The sequence below is a fragment of the Lynx rufus genome, unplaced genomic scaffold (genome assembly GCF_022079265.1).
Source record: "Lynx rufus isolate CCGP_SWC_20201006 ecotype Redwood Valley unplaced genomic scaffold, mLynRuf1.p SCAF_8, whole genome shotgun sequence".
Classification (NCBI taxonomy): Eukaryota; Metazoa; Chordata; class Mammalia; order Carnivora; family Felidae; genus Lynx; species Lynx rufus.
In genome coordinates, this window is record NW_025814896.1 from 35,375,549 (window position 1) to 35,398,215 (window position 22,667).

Below are 22,667 nucleotides of genomic sequence, written 5' to 3' on the forward strand. Positions count from 1 at the left end.
ACAGGGAGGGTGCTGTCGAAAAAACCACCAGACGCCAAATAGAAGCGAGACAAGATTTTATTCACAGCTGGGCCAAACCTGATCTCCTGATCTTAAGGAGAAAAGTGCAGAGAATGACCCCGAACAAAGGCAGCAGTGGGCTTATATGGATTTTAGCAAGTCAGAATACATCATTATTTGGTTAACCAATTACAATTTACAGCATTTCATGGTAGCCAATTATATTGTGACACACAGATATCAGTTTTGGCGGGAACCTATCAATTTAAAGATCTTGTCCTAAGAGGTTTTAAAATGACCATAGTTAGACACCCGAGATGCCGTAGGGCAGGGAGTATGTGACTTTTTACATGTTGGTCTTGCCTAGGCCAGATCAGTAGACGGGGTGGGGGAGCGTTTTGCATCCTAAGTTATCTATTTAGCAAGCAGGCGAGGTCACAGAAGTGAGATAGGGTGGTTAGCAATTTCCAATAACCCTAATAGGGAACTACATAAGGCTTTTATCTCAACTATTCATGAAAGATGAGTTTAAGCCAAACTTACATACAATAAGCTTTCTGATATCTTATAAGTTGACCTATTAAAACTATATTTTTTACTTTTGTGTAAATTTTTTCAAATTCTATTTTATTTCCATCATTTTATTTTAGTCTACTTCAGTGTATTAACCTTTTCAAATTTTCAAACAATTTCCTTTTTTTTCTTGTTTTCTCTTTTCATTTCTTTTCTTTTTCTTGAATGCAGAAACAGAAAAACTTCACTTTTACTTTCAATATATATTAAAAATATTTTTATTTAATTTTTTTACTATATTTTTTGCTTTTATGTAAATTTTTCAAATTCTATTTTACTTCCATCATTTTATTTTAGTCAACTACAGTGTAATTCTTCAAATTTTCAAATGATTTCCTTTTTTATCTTTTTTCTCTTTTTCATTTCTTTTTTCTTAAATACAGAAAAAAAATCATTTATTTTTAATTTTCATTAAAAATACTTTAATTTTTTCTACTATATCCTTTACTCTTGTGTATATTTTTTAAGTTCTATTTTACCCCCATCATCTCATTTTAGTCTACCTTAGTGTATTCATTTTTTCACATTCTCAAATGATTTCCTTCCCCCCCCCCCACTTTTTTTTCTCTAATCTGTCAAACCACTTTCAACACCTAGACCAAAACACACCTAGGGTCTAGCATCATCTATTCCATTTGCGTGTGTGTGTGTTTAACTTTTAATTTTAATATTTTTTTAATTTTAATTTTTTTTAATTTCAATTTTTCTACCTCATTAATTCCTTTTCTCCCTTCAAAATGACAAAATGAAGGAAATCACCCCAAAAGAAAGAGCACAAAGAAATGACAGCCAGGGATTTAACCAACACAAATACAAGCAAGATGTCTGAACCAGAATTTAGAATCACAATAATAAGAATACCAGCTGGAGTTGAAAATAGATTAAAATCCCTTTCTACAGAGATAAAAGAAGTAAAAAATAGAATAAAATTAAAAATGCTATAACTGAGCTGCAATCACGGATGGATGCAGTGGCAGCATGGTTGGGTGAGGCAGAACAGAGAATCAGTGATGTAGAGGACAAACTTATAGAGAATAATGAAGCAGAAAAAAAGAGGGAGATTTAAGAGCAAAAGAGCACGATTTAAGAATTAGAGAAATCAGTGACTCATTAAAAAGGAATAACATCAGAATCATAGAGGTCCCAGAAGAGGAAGAGAGAGAAATAGGGGTAGAAGGGTTATGTGAGCAAATCATAGTGGAAAATTTTCGTAACCTGGGGGAAGGCACAGACATCAAAATCCAGGAAGCACAGAGGACTCCCCCCCCCCATTTAGATTCAACAAAAACTGACCATCAACAAGGCCTATCATAGTCAAATTCATGAAATACTCAGGTAAGGAGAGAATCATGAAAGCAGCAAGGAAAAAAAAGTCCCTAACCTACAAGGGAAGACAGATAAGGCTTGCAGCAGACCTATCCACAGAAACTTCACAGGCCAGAAGGGAGTGGTAGGATATATTCAGTGTGCTGAATCAGAAAAATATGCAGCCAAGAATTCTTTATCCAGCAAGATAGAATTCAAAATAGAAGGAGAGATAAAAAGTTTTCCAGACAAACAAAAAGGAGTTTGTGACCACTAAACCAACCCTGCAAGAAATTTTAAGGGGGACTCTCTGAGGGGAGAAAAGATGAAAAATATATATATATATATATATATATATATATATATATATATATATATATATATTTGTGTGTATATACACATATATAAATACCAAAAGCAACAAAGATTAGAAAGGACCAGAGAACACCACCAGAAACTCCAACTCTACAAGCATCATAATGGTAATAAATTCATATCTTTCAGTATTCACTCTAAGCGTCAATGGATTCAATGCTCCAATCAAAAGACATAGGGTAATAGAATGGATAAGAAAACAAGACCCATCTATATGCTGTTTACGAGAGACCCACTTTAGACCTAAAGACACCTTCAGATTGAAAATAAGGGGATGGAGAACCATCTATCATGCTAATGGTCAACAAAAGAAAGCCGGAGTAGCCATACTTATATCAGACAATCTAGACTTTAAAATAAAGACTGTATCAAGAGATGCATAAGGGCATTATATCATAATTAAGGGGTCTGTCCACCAAGAAGACCTAACAGTTGTAAACATTAATGTGCCAAATGTGGCAACACCCAAATATATAAATCAATTAATCACAAACATAAACTCATCGATAGTAATACCATAATAGTAGGAGACTTCACCCCACTCACAGCAATGGACAGATCATCTAATCAAAAAATCAAGGAAACAATGGCTTTGAATGACACACTGGACCAGATGGGCTTAACAGATGCATTCAGAACATTTCATCCTAAAGCAACAGAATATACATTCTTCTCCAGTGCACATGGAACATTCTCCAAAATAGACCATATACTGGGACACAAATCAGCCCTAGTAAGTACAAAAAGATCGAGATCATACGGTGCATATTTTCAGACCACAATGCTATGAAACTGGAAATCAACCACAAGAAAAAATTTGGAAAGGTAACAAATACTTGGAGACTGAAGAACATCCTACTAAAGAATGAATGGGCTAACCAAGCAGTTAAAGAGGAAATTAAAAAGTATATGGAAGTCAATGAAAATGATAACACCACAACCCAAAACCTCTGGGACGCAGCAAAGTTGGTCATAAGAGGAAAGTATATAGCAATCCAGGCCTTCCTAAAGAAGAAGAAAGATCTCAGATACACAACCTAACCTTACGCCATCAGGAGCTGGAAAAAGAACAGCAAATAAAACCCCAAACCAGCAGAAGACAGGAAATAATAAGGATTAGAGCAGAAATTAATGCCATCGAAACCAAAAACAAAAACAAAAACAGATCAACGAAACCAGAAGCTGGTTCTTTGAAAGAATTAACAAAATTGATAAACCACTAACCAGTTTGATCAAAAAGAAAAAGAAAAGGGCCTAAATAAATAAAATCAAGAATGAAAGAGGAAAGATCACAACCAACACAACAGAAATAAAAACAATAAGAGAATATCATGAGCAATTATATGCCAATAAAATGGGTAATCTGGGAGAAATGGACAAATTCCTAGAAACATATACACTACGAAAACTGAAATAGGAAGAAATAGAAAATTTGAACAGACCCATAACCAGTAAGGAAATCGAATTAGTAATCAAAAATCTGCCAAAGAACAAGAGTCCAGGGCCAGATGGCTTTCCAGGGGAATTCTACCAGACATTTAAGAGTTAATACCTATTCTCTTGAAGCTGTTCCAAAAACTAGAAACAGAAGGAAAACTTCCAAACTCTTTCTATGAAGCCAGCATTACCTTGATTCCAAAACCAGACAGACCCCACTAAAAAGGAGAACTATAGACCAATTTTCCTGATGAACATGGATGCAGAAATCCTCAACAAGATATTAGCCAACCGGATCCAACAATGCATTAAAAAAATTATTCACCACAATCAAGCAGAGTTTATACCTGGGATGCAGGGCTGGTTCAATATCTGCAAAACAATTAACATGATTCATCACATCAATAAAAGAAAGGGCAAGAACCATATGATCCTCTCAATAGATGCAGAGAAAGCATTTGACAAAATACAGCATCCTTTCTTGATAAAAACCCTCAGCAAAGTAGGGATAGAAAGATCATACCTCAAGATCATAAAAGCCATATATGAAAAACCCAATGCTAATATCATCCTCAATGGGGAAAAACTAAGAGCTTTCCCCCTAAGGTCAGGAACACGACAGGGATGTCCACTCTCACCACTGTTATTCAACATGGTATTGGAAGTCTTAGCCTCTGCAATCAGACAACACAAAGAAATAAAAGGCATCCAAATCGGCCAGGATGAGGTCAAACTTTCAATCTTCGCAGATGAAATGATACGCTATGTGGAAAACCCAAAAGATTCCACCAAAAAACTGCTAGAATTGATTCATGAATTCAGCAAAGTTGCAGGATATAAAATCAATGCACAGAAATTGGTTGCATTCCTATACACAAACAATGAAGCTACAGAAAGAGAAATCAAGGAATCGATCCCATTTACAGTTGCACAAAAAAACATAAAATACCTAGGAATAAATCTAACCAAGGAGGTGAAAAATCTATATACTGAAAACTATAGAAAGCTTATGAAAGAAATTGAGGAGGACAAAAAAAAATGGAAAAAGATTCCATGCTCCTGGATAGGAAGAACAAATATTGCTAAAATGTCAATACTACCCAAAACAATCTACATATTCCATGCAATCCCTATCAAAGTAACACCAACATTCTTCACAGAATTAGAACAAATAATCGTAAAATTTGTATGGAACCAGAAAAGACCCCGAATAGCCAAAGCAATCTTGGAAAAGAAAACCAAACCAGTAGGCATCACAATCCCAGACTTCAAGCTATACTACAAAGCTGTAATCATCAAGGCAGTATGGTACTGGCATAAGAAGAGACACTCAGATCAATGGAACAGAATAGAGAATCCAGAAATGGACCCACAAACGTATGGCCAACTAATCTTTGACAAAGCAGGAAAGAATATCCAATGAAATAAAGACAATCTCTTCAGCAGGTGGTGCTGGGAAAACTGGACAGCGACATGCAGAAGAGAACCTGGACCACTTTCTTATACCATCCACAAAAATAAACTCAAAGTGGATGAAAGACCTAAATGTAAGACAGGAAGCCATCAAAACTGTAGAGGAGAAAGCAGGAAAAACCTCTTTGATCTTGGCCACAGCAACTTCTTACTCAACATGTCTCCAGAGGCAAGGGAAACAAAAGCAAAACTGAACTCCTGGCACCTCATCAAAATAAAAAGCTTCTGCACAGTGAAGGATACAATTAGCAAAACTAAAAGGCAGCCGACAGAATGGGAGAAGATATTTGTAAATGACGTATCAGATAAAGGATTAGTATCCAAAATCTGTAAAGAACTTATCAAACTCAACACCCAAAAAAAAAAAAAAATGCAGTGAAGAAATGGGCAAAAGACATGAATAGACACTTCTCCAAAGAAGACATCCAGATGGTGAACAGACACATGAAAAAATGCTCAACATCACTCATCATCAGGGAAATACAAATCAAAACCACAATGAGATACCACCTTACACCTGTCAGAATGGCTAACATTAACAACTCAGGCAACAACAGATGTTGGCAAGGATGCAGAGAAAGAGGATCTCTTTTGCATTGGTGGTGGGAATGCAAGCTGGTGCAGCCACTCTGGAGAACAGTATGGAGGTTCCTCAAAAAACTAAAAATAGAACTACCCTATGACCGAACAATTACACTACTAGGTATTTATCCAAGGGATACGGGTGTGTTGTTTTGAAGGGACACATGCACCCCCATGTTTATAGCAGCACTATCAACAATAGCCAAAGTATAGAAAGAGCCCAAATGTCCATAGATGGATGAATGGATAAAGAAAATGTGGTATATATATGCAGTGGAGTATTACTCAGCAATCAAAAAGAATGAAATCTTGCCATTTGCAACTATATGGATGGAACAGAGAAAGACAAAAATCATATGACTTCACTCATGTGAGGACTTTAAGAAACAAAACAGATGAACATAAGGGAAGGGAAACAAAAATCATATAAAAACAGGGAGGGGGACAAAACAGAAGAGACTCATAAATATGGAGAACAAACTGAGGGTTACTGGAGGGGTTGTGGGAGGGGGGATGGGCTAAGTGGGTAAGGGGCACTAAGGAATCTACTCCTGAAATCATTGTTGCACTCTATGCTAACTAGTTTGGATGTAAATTTTAAAAAATGAAAAAATCAAAAAAAATTGGATGATGGGTATCAAAATAGTAGGATGTTTTATGATTCAGTGATGCACACTTTTTGTGGAACTTGTGTCTTGAAATCCATGACATCTTATAGTTAAAATCAACCATTTTGCTTTCTTGTTGGTAAAGGAAATAATGGAGTGTTGAACAGTTGATGCTATCTCGGATGTATTCAGACAGGTTGTCCTTCCTTATGACCCCATCTTCTGATTCTTACGACTCCTGTCTAACCACCCAGCTGAAGGCCTTTGTTCTCTTCCTCTCTTGCCTTCTGAGTCCCTACAAAAGGCCACAGAAAATCCTTGGATCCCTTCAAATGTCACTGGCTTTGGCCTATCCCCTTGTCTATCACACAGACCTGGATGCTTGGAATGAATTAATTTTCTATACCAAAAAATACCAGGCGGGACCGGCTACCTAGTTTGTGGGGCTCAGGGCAAAATGAAAATGAGGGCCTCCTTGTTCACAAATTATTAAGAATTTCCAGACAGTGGCTGCAGAGCATGAAACTAAGCACAAAACCCTTCTGAGTTCAGAGCCTTGTGGAACTACACAGGTCCCATTGATGCCCGGGGGTCCCTGGCAGTGACTGACAATCTCTGCTGCATCAGCAGGCCACCACAGACCCAGAATCAATACTCCTTCAAGACGAGCTGGCTCAGTGTCAGCCCCAAGCCAAGGCTTACCTTGTGGCCTGTCAAACTTCTACATGCTTTCTTTTATTTTAAAGTATATATACATTACACTGAAGGCTGCCTGCTTTGGAGAATTAGACTTCAGTTTCTTGCCCTTTTCCCCTGGCATTTCTTATTTTGGATCAGTTCATTGTCTGACAGATTAGTTTCCTTCTAAGCACATATGGGAGCAGGGAACATAGAAGAATGTTTTTGGCAGCAGGAATTCATCAATACCCCAATTTTGTGTTTCTGGTGAGAAGAGTCCCTTCAGAAATGGCTGCAGGGAGTGCGGAATACTGAATCTCCAGATAGCCATTGCCCACACATCTCTCAGGAGGAAGAATCCCTCATTCCATGCAACTGGAATCCAAATGCTCCCATTATCAGCTAACGTCTGATACTTTGCAGAAGCCAGTGGGCTTTGCTTGAAGTAGTGCGTGTGATATTGTAGCTGAGTCTTCAGGTTTTTCTGTGTCATCATAGTTACCAGTGACTAACACTAGCCACAAAAAAGGCCCAAATCTAAATCTCTGTGAATATAGAAAACAGTATCTTTTTTGTGCAGTGAGAGCTTTTAAAGTAAGGTTTTGGGTTGCATTCCCTTGGGGACAGGTAAAAGTTCAAAATCATCATTTATGTTTGAATGATTCTGAAGACTTTTTATATCCCTGATTTAAAAATCAGTGTTGTCCCCTGGAGGTTCTTTATTGAAGATAACATCGAAGTTGAATGTGGGGTTATTTTCTTTAACATTTATTCAAACTTAGAAGATAGCAATGAATGGCAGCTGTCTCAAAGCCAAAAAATAAAATGTGACTTGGAATTTTTCTTTAAGGAGAAATGTCACACCTCAGAATCCTTTTTGGTTATATTTTAAAAGATAATAAATTTGACATCATCTAGAGTTAAAATTAGTAAATGTTATGCTCCTAAAGAATGGGAAAGATTTGATCCCTCTAATTATGATTCTTTTACACTTAAAAGTAAATGCATTGTTTTGGGGAAAGTGCTTTTATTGCCCTTTGTCTACAGCTTGTCTGAGTATGGAATTTTTCTATCTTCAGCTATAGGCCTTTCTAACAAAAAAAAATTTTTTTAGAGAGATGACATTGTCTGATACTAGTTCAGGGTGGTTATGGAATCTGGCTGCGGTATGATTATGTGACTGTAACCAAAGGGCATGAGGGGCAGACATTGTGTAGTTAGGTCAATTTCAAAACATTTTCCTTACCTCAAAAAGAAAACTCATACCCTTGAGCTATCACCTCCCAATATCCCCTGCTCCCTATCCCCAGCCTTAAGCAACCACGATCGACTCTCTGTCTCTGCATTTGTCTCTACAGCACATTTTATATAAATGGATTCTTATAATACATGGTGTTTTGTGACCAACTTCTTTCACTTAGCCTCATGCTTTCAGGGTTCATCTGTGCTGTAGCCGGTATCAGTACTTTATTTCTTTTTATTGTTGAATAATTTCCCATTGTGTGGATATACCACATATTGTATATCCATTCATCTACTGATGAACTTTTGGACTGTTTCCATCTTTTGGTTTTTCTGAATGATGCTCCTATAATATTCACAAAGAAGTTTTTGTATAGGTATGTTTTTATTTTTCTTGGGTGTGTACTAAGAGTGGAATTGCTGAGTCATATGGCAACTTTATATTTAACTGTTGGAGGAACTGCCAGACTGTCTTCCAAAAGCACTGTGTCACTTTACATTCCCACCAACAATGTAGGAGGGTTCCAGTCCTGATCAACACTTCTATGTCGTTGTCAACACTTACTGTTATCTGACTCGTTTACTATAGCCATCCTAATGTGTGTGTTTAGTGACATATCGTTTTGATTTGCATTTTTCTGATAATCAGTGGTACTAAGCATCTTTTCATCTCCTTTTTGGCCATTTGTTTCTCTTATTTGGAGAAATGTGTATGCAGATCACTTGCCCATTTTTTAACTGGGTTATTCTTTACATTTTCTAGACACAAACCTCTTATCAGATAATATATGATTTGTGAATTTTTCTCCCATTCTGTGGCTTGTTTATTCACTGTCTTGATAGTGTCCTTTGAAGAGCAAAAGTTTTTATGATAAGGCTGAGTTTATTATTATTTTATTGTTGGTGGTGGTGCTTTTTGGTGTTATATCTAAGATCCGTTGCCAAGTCCTAAAGATTTATCCCTATGTTTCTTCTAACGATTTTATCATTTTGGCTCTTATATTTTTGTCTTTGATCCACCTTGAATTAATTTTGGTACATGATGTTAGAAGGGCCAATTTTATTGTTTTGCATGTGGTGGTTAGAGTTGTCCCAGCAACATTTGTTTAAAAGAATATTCCTTCCTCCGTTGACTAGTGTGAGCATCTTTGTCAATAACCAATTGACCGTAGATATATGAATTTGTTTCTGGATTCCCAGTTCTGTCTCATTGATTTATATGTGCATCCTTATGCCAGTACTACACTATCTTGATTACTGTTGCTTTGTAGAAAGTTTTGAGAATTAGGAGACCTTCAAGTTTGTTTTTCTTGTTCCAGGTTCCTTGGCTATTCTGAGTCCTTAAGTTTCCATATTAATTTTAGGATCACCTGTTAATTTCTAAAGAAGTCAGTTGGGATCTGGATAGGGATCAAATCTGTATATTAGTCTGGTGAAATAGTGCCGTCTTAGCCATAGTAAGTCTGGTGGTCCGTGAACACAAGATGTTTTCCCATTTACTTAGGCCTTCTTTATATCTTTCAACAATATTTTGTAGTTTTCAAAGTACATGTACTTATTTTCTTAAAATGTATTCCTAAGTAATTCTTTTTTGGTGCTATTATAAATGGAATCTTCCTAACTCATTTTTGGATTGTTCATCGCTGGTGTGTAGAAATACAATTGATTTTTGTATATTGATTTTGTATCCCGCAGCCTTGCTGAACTCATTTACTGGTTCTAATCATTTTTTAGTCGATTCCTTAGGTAGATTCCTTTAGTAGATTCTATATGCAAGATCATGTCATCTGTGAATAGAAGTTGTTTTACTTCCTTTTTTCCGTCTAGGTAACTTTTATTTCATTTTCTTGCCTAATTGCGCTGCCCAGAAATGGGGAGGTAATTACATCTTTATGTTCACCTGCCTCTAACTGAAATTGCGTGGTTCTTTTCACTGTGAACATAGACAACAATTCACAGTAATACTAATGGTACCTGTGACTCTGACACCAAATGTAAACCAAATATTTTCATATCTCATTACTGTTGGTATAGATCTCACAAAATATTTATATGCATCTCGGTACTTTGAAATTGTATTTATTAACTTGGCATTATATCTCATAATTTAATGTAGTAATTAAAACACAGAGAAGTAGGGGCGCCTGGGTGGCGCAGTCGGTTAAGCGTCCGACTTCAGCCAGGTCACGATCTCGCGGTCCGTGAGTTCGAGCCCCGCGTCAGGCTCTGGGCAGATGGCTCGGAGCCTGGAGCCTGTTTCCGATTCTGTGTCTCCCTCTCTCTCTGCCCCTCCCCCATTCATGCTCTGTCTCTCTCTCTGTCCCAAAAATAAATAAACGTTGAAAAAAAAAATTAAAAAAAAAAAACACAGAGAAGTAGAATATCATGTACTCTTCATATTTTAATAACTATAGCTCATATAGTTGGTTTTTCATTGTTGTTCTTTGAGTTTTATTTTGTGCATATAAGAGTAAATATCTAAAGAGTTCCATGACAAAAAAATTTCAAGAGAATGTAATAGTATCAGGAAGTCCTAGATGACAAGGAGCCTGGAATCTAAAAATCATTCCTTCTTTCCTGCTTCTCTTTAGGATTATCCCTAGGACAGGAATAGTTTCTTCAGTCCTTAGAATCATCTGCCTAAAAGTCTAGCTCCTAATTTAGATATGGGGAAAAGGAAGTACTTAGTGTCCCGAAGCAAGGGTATTACAATCTTTGTAAGCACAGCTAATAAACTCTTTCTATGCTTTTGTCCCGCCAGGTACCTTCTCAAACCAGATTTCATGAGACGGCCCGATCGAACATTTGATCCCTTCTCTGAAACTCCTGTCGACGGGGTTATTGCAGCCACTTGCTCAGTGCAGGTAAGGCCCCTGCTGTTCACAGTATTCTATAAATGTGTATGCAGATGGCCCTGGAAAAGACTTAAAATATCACAGTAAAATATTTTATGTCAAGATGTAGGATCCATGTGTTGCTCTCAGCTTTGACTCAAAATGCCCCCTTCTTAAGAGATACATTTTGGTCACTAGTAAAACTATTAGCTACTTTTAGGAAGACATCAGATCAAAAAAGTACCTAGTGGAAGATGTGAAGCAATAGGAACTGTCATTCGTTGCTGACGAGAATGCAAAGTGGCGCTGCTTACCCTACAATCCAGCAATCATGCTCCTTGGTATTTACCCAAATGAATTGAAAACTTACATCTACACCAAAACCCATGCAGAGATGTTTGTAGTGCTTTGTTCATAATTGCAAAAAACTGGAGGCAACCAAGACATCCTTCAGTAGGTAAATGGATACGTAAGCTGTGGTACAGCCAGATGATGGGATATTATTCAATGCTAACAAGAAATGAGCCAGCAAGTCATGAAAATAAATAGAGGAAACTTAAATGCTTATTACTAAGTGAAAGAAACAAATGGAAAGACTATATACTGTATGATTCCAACTACATGACATTCTGAAAAAGTCAAAACCATCAGTTTCTCATATGTGCACATAAGTCCAAACTGATCTTATTATACACTTTAAATATGTACAGTTTATTGTGTGCTAGTTTTACCTCAAAAAACTTTCAAAATTATCAGGTACTCAATATTATGGAAATGATAAATGGCTGTAGTCCTTTGGAAAGTAAATGAAAAATAGTCTCTCCATGGCGTTACAGTAGATGGAATTTAATGCTGGTCTTTATAAATCTGTAACACTGACCGTTGTCAATATTGGCAAAGGATAAGGGGCAAATTTTAGCATTCCTTTTTTCTTCAGTGTGTCTCTTTCCCAGACTTATAAAAGAATTTCAGTAAGGTATGAAATGGCAGAATTTCAGAGCTATGATGGGATCCTAGGACATATTTGAACCCTTAACTTCATTTCATACATGTGGGCACTTAGGTGGAATTAAGCTGCTGTAGACATTATTTTATTTTGTATTATATGGTTCATTATTTTTTTTCTTCTTTCTTTCTATAGATGGTTCTCAAAGTCAGAACCTCCATCTTGAGTTTTTCTGCATATACTACTTGCTCAATAGTCTTTTAATTTAGTAAGCAATGAACATATTATTTTCATAGATAACTAAAATTTCTAAAGATGGACAGAAAATTTCTTCTAGATTATTCTTTGCTCTTGATAATTACACAGACTTCTCTCTTATCCTATTTCTGTGTTGCTGCAGGTCATATCAGGTCAGTTTTTATCAGATAAGAAAATTGGTACATATGTAGAAGTGGATATGTATGGTTTACCCACTGACACCATACGTAAGGAATTCCGAACTCGCATGGTGATGAACAATGGACTCAATCCAGTTTACAATGAAGAATCATTTGTGTTTCGGAAGGTAGGGCATTTCCAATGTGTCAGACTCACTCTGCTAAGTTAGGGGCCACAGTTTAGTGTATAGACACTATATGACATAGGGGCAGTTAGGCAACCCAAAATGTCTCCTTTTTCTCTTCTTTCAGTGGATGAGTTCTAGAGATGACATGTGATTGTTGTTATGTTTGTCCTTGTCCTTTCGGCTCCCCTTTCCTCCTCCAAGGAGCCCACCTTCTGTGTGGCAATGCTCACGGTCCAGGTTTGCAATCTCCTTAGAATATGTCCTCACGGATGGACATCATCCTACACTGGAGAGTTCTGTTCTGCCAAGGCAGCAGCTGGTAACTTGCAGCGCTCCTTTAGCCAAGAGGACAGGTAGGATGGTGCACCCAAAAGGCCAATAACTGTCCTTAACTAGGCCAGTTGGTATTGTCCTATGCTTCCAGAAAGCATGTCACCTGTTGCCACCCCCACAGTCTGTTTTGGGTTTGGGGGAGGTTTCCTAATTCTATATCTTGATCCTAAGACCAATCACAGCCATTCTCTATAATGATTCAGTTTTTAATCTTGTAATAATTTTTCCCTTTGTTTCTCTTTTGTCAGTGTAAGATGTATTGAAAACCCCATGCATTGGTTGTGTTGTCTCCAAGAATATCTGGTTTTCTTTCTCACTTGCTTTATTATCCTATCCAAAATAGTTTCTCACTGGAAAATAATTTGACAATAAATTTCATATATTAAAAAAAAAAAAAACTTAACAGAAACCCATGGGGGAGGGGAAGGAAAAAAAAAGAGGTTGAAGTGGGAGAGAGAGCCAAAGCATAAGAGACTCTTAAAAACTGAGAACAAACTGAGGGTTGACGGGGGGGGGGGGGTGGAGGGGGGTGGGAGGGAGGGGGAGGATGGGTGATGGGCGTTGAAGAGGGCATCTTTTGGATGAGCACTGGGTGTTGTATGGAAACTAATTTGACAATAAATTTCATATATTTAAAAAAAATAGTTTCTCACTTCTTTAGGCAGAGATTTTCCAGGTGTTTCTGCTCCATTTGTATGTCCCACAACACAGATAACTGGCTTCTTATCTTAACAAAAGTGAGGATTAGCAGCTTCAGAATAGGCTAACTGGTTTACAGAAACCAGGTTATAGAAGATCAGTAGTTCAATGAAACAAGCCATTGTGAGATCCACGCCCTCCACCATTATCCGTGCAACCCCCACTATGACCTTCTCTTCTATAGTCAAACTGTAGTGTAGATTGCATACACACCTGTCATGGGCCTTTTTTCCCCCCTGGTTTTTTATACTTTGTTGTAGCTGGATCTGTTGTCAGTGTAGCCAGTGTGCTTTGGCAGAATGAATAATCCCCACACACATTTCTAGAGATTCAGAAATTTGACTTCAGGCATTCTTTATTTTTGATGAGTAAGGAAATATCAAACTTGGTTTTTACATATAGCATTACTGGCCCCAGAAACGAGATGCCAGGTCTGTATCCTTCTCTGTTCTTTAGAAGTTAAAGAAGGCAACCAGTCCATTGTCTAGCTTCAGGCACAGTGCTTAAACTAGCCAAGATGTCTTGGTTGTTCTTAACCAATGAAAAGTCATTCCTGATTAAAAACATTTGGTTTCCTTTTGTCATGTTGCTATTTTATATGTGAATTAGGATTCTGCTATCTGACCTTAGATTTTATGTCCATTTATTCATTTTGGAGATGGTTGAGAGTAAATGTCTTGGATCATTAATGTTTTTCGCTGCCACATATCACTGTATTTAGTATCCCAAAATCTATTAAAAACTGAGAAGTGCAAGAGAAAGGGAGAATCCAAATTTCTACATACATTGTCCTTTATATGCAAAGCGTTTCTTCAGAGATACTTTCCATAATCTTAAAAACAGAGCTGGATGTCAGAAGCAGCCCAGGGAGGAGACAAACCACAGGATTCAAAGTCAAGAGCCCCAATTCCGGGCCCAGATGTTACAGTCTCTGACATTAAGGAAAGTCACTTGATCTCTCAGGGTCTCTCTTTAAAAACAAAACAAAACAAACTTTATTTATTTTGAAAGAAAAAGCACAAGTGGGAAAGGGGCAGAGAGAGAGGGAGGGAGAGAATCCCAAGCAGGCCCCATTCTGTCAGTGCAGACCCCAGTGCACAGCTCCGTCTCATGAACGGTGAGATCATGACCTGAGCTGAAATCAAGAGTCCGATGCTTAACCGACTGAGCCACCCAGGCGCCCCTCTCAAGGTCTCCTTTTTCTTGTCCACTACATGCATGGAGATTGGGAAAGATGACAAGGGTTGGACTAATAATTTTTCACAACCATTTCATCTAAAAATTTCAATGAGATGATTTCCAGGAAACCTGTTCAATTGCTTTCTCAATGGCTTGGACACTACAGTTTGTACAGTGTACTTCAGGAATGCAAACTGATCACAGGCATCGTTTCACCATAAAGGCACATTTAAGAGCAGTGTGGATATGGTCCAGATTCCTAGAGTCAAGGCTCTTGGGAGCTGCTTTCCAAAAAAATCCATGAAAGGTATCATTCTTTGTTTGCAGGTGATCCTCCCTGACCTGGCAGTCTTGAGAATAGCTGTGTATGACGACAACAATAGGCTGATAGGCCAGAGGATTCTTCCGCTGGATGGCCTCCAAGCAGGTTATCGACACATTTCTCTTCGAAATGAAGGAAATAAACCATTATCACTGCCAACAATTTTCTGCAATATTGTTCTTAAAACATATGTGCCTGATGGATTTGGAGGTAAGTTAAGAAGTCCAGATTATAGGATCATAAAAAATTTCACCAGTGGTTAAAAATATATATACCTGTTCCTACCAGTGCAGCCAACCCTTATAGCCTCAAAGAAATCAAGGATAGATAATAACTTCAGGTTTCCTAGTAATAAATTAAAGGGCAAGGCTGGATTATCTTTAAGGTTCTTTCTTATTTTAAAATCTGCAGTTTTATATGGTTTATCCATTTTTACGAATATGTTTGTGAGGGATTATTCTTACATCATCATTCAAAGGGAGAAAAAGACATAAGTCATATGAAACCACAGATCTCAATTGGTATCACTAAAAAATTTAAATTGAACTCAAATATCCACATGATTGGATTTTCTTCCACATTCACCAGAGTGTTCCACAAAAATTCCCAGTCATCCCAGTCTTCCCACAGAAGACTTGTGGTTTTACTAAGGTAAATCAATGGGAGAAATCAAAACCTGGACCAAACCTAGGATTTTGCTTACACCCAAACATATTAGCTTGTTATTACCCTAAATTAAGCCAAGAACATTAAAAGATAACAAAGATCTTCTCTCCTCCCAGTGCATTGAATTCTAAGGGAATGGTACAGCAGAGTGATTGTATCAAATTAACCAAGGGTGCAAATTCTCACTCTCTACTCCTGGCTGGGTGACCTTGGGACAATGACATAACCTTTCAAACATTCATTTCCTGGCCTGTAAAGATACTCCTCCTGCCGCCCTTTAGCATTCTTGTGAAGTGCTTATCATTACGGTATATCCTATAGCAAGGCTCAAAAATGTGTGCACACACGTATGTGTGGCTAACAGTACAATAAAATCAATAATTTCTATAGTAAGCTGGAACACATCCCAGCTTTGGGGATTGGGAGTTATTTTGTGGGTTGTTTTTGTTTGTTTGTTTTTGTTTTGTTTTTTAATAATGCTTGAGTCTCTGGTGGGAATATTTTCTCTAATCCTCAGCTTTAACAACCCAATTGCAGATTCAAGAAGTGATGTGAGCCATGAGGATTTTTTCAGTCACAAAATAAAGACTCCTTCTTCCTCCTCCTTTGTTTTTTATTTAAAAAGGAAGCCTGTATCAGAAGCCAGAACATACTGTAGCTGATTTAAGAGCACAGAAAAGAGGGGTGTTGTGGGGCTAGTAAGTGGATGAGAAAAGAGACGGGGGACCTAAAGAGTATCTTTAGGAGGCTGTGATGTCCATAAGCATCAGCAGATGAGTTACATCATGTTCCAAATACTTGAGCTTAGACAGCAGGTGGTATATACCACCTAATACATTTTAGAAATGGTTGTATACATAAATATGGTGGAATACTTAAGGATTTTCCTTCTGCATGGCTTATTTTTCAAATGGAACTCTCTAATTCATTCCAGGGAAAGGGGAAATTGGACTAGAAAAGGGAAAGCATGATTTGTTGAGTTCCTACTTTGTGTCAAGAACTCTCTATAGAGTCCAGAAGTTGTTGAGAAGGGATGTGGACACATGTAGTTCTGTGCTAAAGAAACATCTGTATTTATAGTGCAGCTCATTACCAGTGTCAATATTTGTGTACGTACTGATTCAGAATAATCCCTTTAAAAAATAGTCTCACATATTTTTTTTTCCCAACACATCATTATAGTCACTTCCTTTTTATCAGAAGCATTTGAAATTTCTGTACTATGTTATCATGTGTGGGATTCCACAGTTGATGTCTGAATCTCAGATTTGACATTCAAAGACTTTATTCAGAATTCTCTGGTCATTTCTCTTATAGGTTAAGAAATTGAGGGCAGACACCCTGAGGACTTACTTAAGGGACTTACCTGAGGATAACAACATAAGAATATGAGAACCATCTTTTTCTAAATTTTTTATTTTCTTTATGGCCTCTTGACTTAAACAGTGTGTTTTTATTTCATCTGCTTAAGTAAGCTCCCACATTCAGATATGAACATTTATGTGCTGAGCCACGACAATAGGAAATCTGTAGACTCCCTGTTCTCTAGAACATTGAAATTCTATGTTGATTCCATAGGAAAAGGTTCAAAATGAAACCGTATCCTTGCACACTAGCATTTTCTAGGGGAAAAAAAAAACTTTTTTATGGCTAAAGAAAGATAATATGGATTTATTCATTCCACAAATATGTTTAGTAGGTCTTATTCTGTAAAAGGCAAAGTAGGTAAAATATATATCAGAAAAGAGATTCTGACAGCGCAAAGAATGAAGGAAGGGTCATCCACTAAATCCACTGCTTAGAGACAGCTCTGTTGCCATATTGGTCCCTTCACTTTCAATCTCATGTCTTCTGTTTTAATTAAATAGATCTTATTGTATATACTCATTTGGACCCATTACTTCAGAGAGTTCATTTTTTTCACTTAATAGACCATATTTTTCCATGTCATGAAATCTGTATTATCCATAATTTAGTTATTGATAAACATTGAACCCATTTCCATTTTTTCTTATAAATAATAATGTGTAAAGCTCTGGAAATATTCATGATTGTTTCCTGAAGATAAATTCTTTGAAGTGGAAGGAGTCGTATGTGTATTTAAAAGTTCAGATACTGGGGGGCGCAGTTGGTTAAGTGTCTGACTTCAGCCAGGTCACGATCTCGCGGTCCGTGAGTTCGAGCCCCGCGTCAGGCTCTGGGCTGATGGCTCAGAGCCTGGAGCCTGTTTCCGATTCTGTGTCTCCCTCTCTCTCTGCCCCTCCCCCATTCATGCTCTGTCTCTCTCTGTCCCAAAAATAAATAAACGTTAAAAAAGTTTAAAATAAATAAATAAATAAATAAATAAATAAATAAATAAATAAAACTTCAGATACAGATTGCCGGATAACCCATCAGCAGGGTGTAAGCTGGAACTTTTGTTTTTTGTTTTTGTTTTTGTTTTTTTATTGTTTATTTATTCTTGAGAGAAAAAGCAAGCGAATGGTGGGAGGGGCAGAGAGATGGCGGGGAGACCAAGAATCCTAAGCAGGCTCTGCACTGTCAATGCAGAGCCCAGTGTGGGGCTAGAACTCACAAACCGTGAGATCATTGCCTGAGCCAAAGTCAAGAGTCGGATGCTTAACTGACTGAGCCACCCAGGCACCCCAGAGCTGGAACTTTTGTTAACATTTACTAGTTTCATCAGTAAAAACAATTTCTTAGTGTATTCACTTAAAATGTTTTTCTCAAAGGAAAAGATGTAGTCAACAATTATTAATTCATACCTACTATATGGGTAAGAGATATAAAGTTGGAAAAGTCATGTACACTTATCCTCAACTTTCCAGCCTTGTACGCATATACATGTGCACATATATAAATAAGTATAATCCGTTATACTTATCCGTTATGGACCTTGAAAGATTGGACTAATCCATTTGGACCTTGAAAGATTAATCACAGCAGGAAGGTAAACTAACTTTCCAGACAGAGAAGCAGCCCAGGCCAAGGCCTTCATAAGTAAAGTGCTAGACTTATTTATGCATTCTGAGGAAGCTGAAATACAGGGTACATGGTGCTAAAACCAAAGTTCTGTTCCATGTTTGAGGATGTGTCCTCAAAAGCCAGTGTTACTTGGCAAGAGGAGTGTGCTCTTCTTGTTGAATAATTTTGACCCCTTAAGGAGAATAGGCACATTTTCAGGACACTAAGTAATTTGATAAATTGTATTTTCTCAGCTTTTAGGTGAGGTCAGTTTGTCCAAAACCACTCTACTAGTTTAGATTAGAAAAGTAAGACTTTATTTATGCCTGACCAAGCTAATGCAATCCCAACTTTTATAATTCACCAAATATTTAGCCTAGGAATTATGTATTTCTTTAATCAGATAGCTAAAAACAGACAAATTTTTATGCTATAATTTCATGCAGCATTATTTGCATAAAAAAGATCAAAAACAGCTATATCCATCAGTAGAGACTGGTTAAATGTGGATGGCCATTCTGTAGAAAACCATACATCTATTGAAAATAATGACTTAGATCTCAGTGTTCAGGATAGAAAGATGACAGTGATTTAGTACCAAGAGAAAAAGTAAATTGCAAAATGATCCCATTATTATTTGCTAAGAACCTTTACCATCTTTATACATATGCTTAAAGTGCACAGAAAAAATTCTGAAAGGATATACACCCAACTTTAAAAGTAGTGATCTCTTTGAGAGTGGGGGTAAGAGATTAGTGGCGCTGGCCCACTGCATTGGGTAACGTCCAGGCACATCACAGAGAACACACTATCAAGTATGGTGGGACTTCACTTATTACTTCTGGGTCATTTAAGTGAGCATATGTAACCTCTGTAAATTTTTAAAAATTGTATTTTGCCCTATTTTTCTATAAAAGCAAGGTAATATGAAAATGGCACAAGGAGAGTTTAAAATATGTATGTATTTATTTTGAATTGAGAAAAAAGAAATAAAACCAAAGCACCCTATTATCCTCCTACCTAAATAGTTCTTGATAATATTTTTAAATAAAAGACATGAATTTCTTCAAAAAGTATAAGAATATAAAACACAAAGCATATCTGTGTATATGTTAATATGTATATACATAAATGTAAGGTTTGTGTGTATATATGTATGTATGTATCACAAACATACATTTCCCTTTTAACTTAACCCAAAAAGATAATCCAATATACCATGTTCTGTGCTTTGCTTTCTTTACGTAATATATCATGGAGCATATTCCTGCCAATGCATATAAGGCTTTTGAGTTATTTTTTAAAAGTTATATAATATTCCATTATATGTATATAGCACTATCTCTCTCTCTCTTTTTTTTTTTAAAGGAGGCTCCATGCCAAACATGGGGCTTGAACTCATGACCCTGAGATTGAGAGTCCCATGCTGTACTCACTATGGCCAATTCTGGGTTCTAAGAAAAATTTAATTTTTCAGTAATGGTAGTAAAATTGGCATCTCATCATTTTTCAATTTGCTAGTTTAAAATTATGAATCCGACTAAGTGTATCTCGTGTGTTTCTTGCTCACTTGTATTTCTTTTCCCTTAAAATACCTCTCTAGTACCCTTCGTGGGCTTGTTTAAATTGGGTTTCTCTTTTTTTGAAGTAATTTTTCAAAGTAAATTTTAATTACAAGTTCTCTCATAATTTCCAAAGCGGTCTCAAATACATCTCAATGTCTAGATAAACTTCTTGAAGGTAATGGTTGGGGATTCAAATACTGTCTATCGTTCTTGGCCTGCTGTTTCATGGAGGCCGCTTAGCAGGTACGTGAGGATGCTGGCTGGAGCCCCCACGGCTAATTGGCTGTGTGACCCGGAATGAGCTCTGCAGAACATTTTACGCTGTAGTGTCCTCATTGAGGCTCGGGGATAACAGCAGTCCCCAGCTCATAGGTGAAGATCTAGTGAGTTCTTGGTACAGTGCCCAACCATAGCAACCCTTCCATTAATTTCTTTTCATTTCTGTTTATTTCTAACAAGCTAAAGAAAAATCCACCAGTTACATTTTCTTCTCCCTAACTTTACCCTTTACTTTGCTGCAGTAGACTATTTTGTCATAAGCAGTTCACCATCATAAGGAAAATCTTTTAATTCCATGCCTACTACAAAATTTCAGAATTCTAATGCATTAGTAATGTGACCATGATTTTCTTTAAGCACCAGCAACTCCATGTTCTATATAGTTTTTAAAGGTATTTTAAGTCTCTAATGTTGGGTGGGTGGCATCATTTTATAGAAACAAGAAAAATGTTCCTTAAAAGGCTTTTCTAAGTTAAGACATTCCTTAGGGGGAGGGCTTGGGCATTGACAGGAGCTTCTGGTCACTTACTTATTGGAGTTCTGTGCTGTGAGGTCACCAGGGGATGAAGAATCCCTCCTTACAGAGACAATTTGGTACTTCTGCAATTGCCCATAATTCCTTCTGCCTTCATGCATATGGTGATCTTTAGACACCTTGAACTCTGGGCTGCTCCAGTTCCCTCCCAAAATGATTTGAGTCTTGACCCAGTATTTCCCCCTGACCCTTTTCCTCTCCTGTCAGTTTCCGGTTTTCTTTCCTTGCCCTGTCAGACGACAGACGCAGGGAATTTAGTGCAACTGCTTCTCCTCCTTGCTGTAGCAAGAACTCCCATGACACACAGGAAAAACACAGCGCAAATATGGCTGCTCCAACTTCGGAGCTCTCTCCACAGATGGTTCTGTTCCTAAGCTGCATGGATGTAAAATGTCCCTGGGCTGAAGAAGAGAGATGACATCTCTTAACTATCGGAAACTGAAATTTGATGTGAAAACAGGCAGTAACATTTAAGACAGGGATGACTAGGAATGAATCAAAAAGGCTCCATTTAATTTCTTTAGTATTATTTTTCTACTAAACATAGAGTAAAATAGCCCTCTTGTTTACTCCCACACTCACACACAATAGGAAAGTGCTAGGTTGGGTGCTAAGGTCAGTTTTCCTTTGTCAAATCCAGTGAGCCTTGGAGACGTGGGGTTGTCTTTGCTGCCTTATCTGTAAGTGCAAATGCCATGGACCTCAGCGCTTAGCCATTGCAGCGGCCTTATCACTGCGAGCCACTGCTGTTTGTGATGGGAAGCAGTTCCAAAGCAGATGGCAATTAAATGAGCATTAGTATTTCTCTCACCCACTGTTGTTTTTGATCATTTGTATATCTTATTACTGAGTGGTAAGGGGAACAAATAGGAGAGTTGATGCCATGCTTCCAGAATATATGGCACATCAGCATTATATTTAAATGTCACTCTGAGATGTGTTGGGTGAGCCGCTCGCCACCAGTTCCTTGAGCAGCGCTTATCACTGCTCCTAGAGCTGTAGGTTTTGTCTTCTCTTCTGCACCTAGGCCCTTTTGTGCAAGGAAAGATGAAGTAGCCCTTTTGTTTATTTGCCTGTTCCTCCTTTCTGCCTGCCCTGTGATTAAAGAGCCATCATGGGGCCTGGGGGTGGGTGTTTCTTGCTGTCTCTGCCCAGCATCTTACAGGGTTGTTTTCCAAACCTTCTGCAAAGATAGTGGGCCGCTTCTTACATCACATGGTTCAAAAGGAGGAAAGTTGTTAATCAAGATGCCATTGCTGGGCCATGATCTCAGGATTTTCTGATAGAGTGAAAGGTTGCTGCATTTCCTCCTCTCCCTTGTGGATGCTAAAACACTTTTTTTCTATCAAACATTTGTTGGAAAATTGATTCGCGTTGCAGTGGTATCCATTATTATGGCTTCCTCTGAACTACAGAATATGTTGGTAAGAACACCAAGAAGAAAAGCTCCAGAGAAGGGGGCAGGATGGATTATGGAGAACTGGCTCAGGAGTTGCCAGGTGAGGTG

General features: G+C 37.6%; 1 protein-coding gene across 1 annotated transcript in view; it reads left to right on the forward strand.

The window, feature by feature from the left end:
• The window catches only part of PLCB4 (phospholipase C beta 4), a 340,960-nt gene that overhangs the window by 276,506 nt on the left and 41,787 nt on the right, over window positions 1–22,667 (forward strand). Inside the window, exons 26-28 of the mRNA XM_047069062.1 lie at window positions 11,035–11,137; window positions 12,454–12,618; window positions 15,157–15,361. Of these exons, the coding sequence (XP_046925018.1) occupies window positions 11,035–11,137; window positions 12,454–12,618; window positions 15,157–15,361 (473 nt within the window). The remainder of the gene's footprint in view (window positions 1–11,034; window positions 11,138–12,453; window positions 12,619–15,156; window positions 15,362–22,667) is intronic.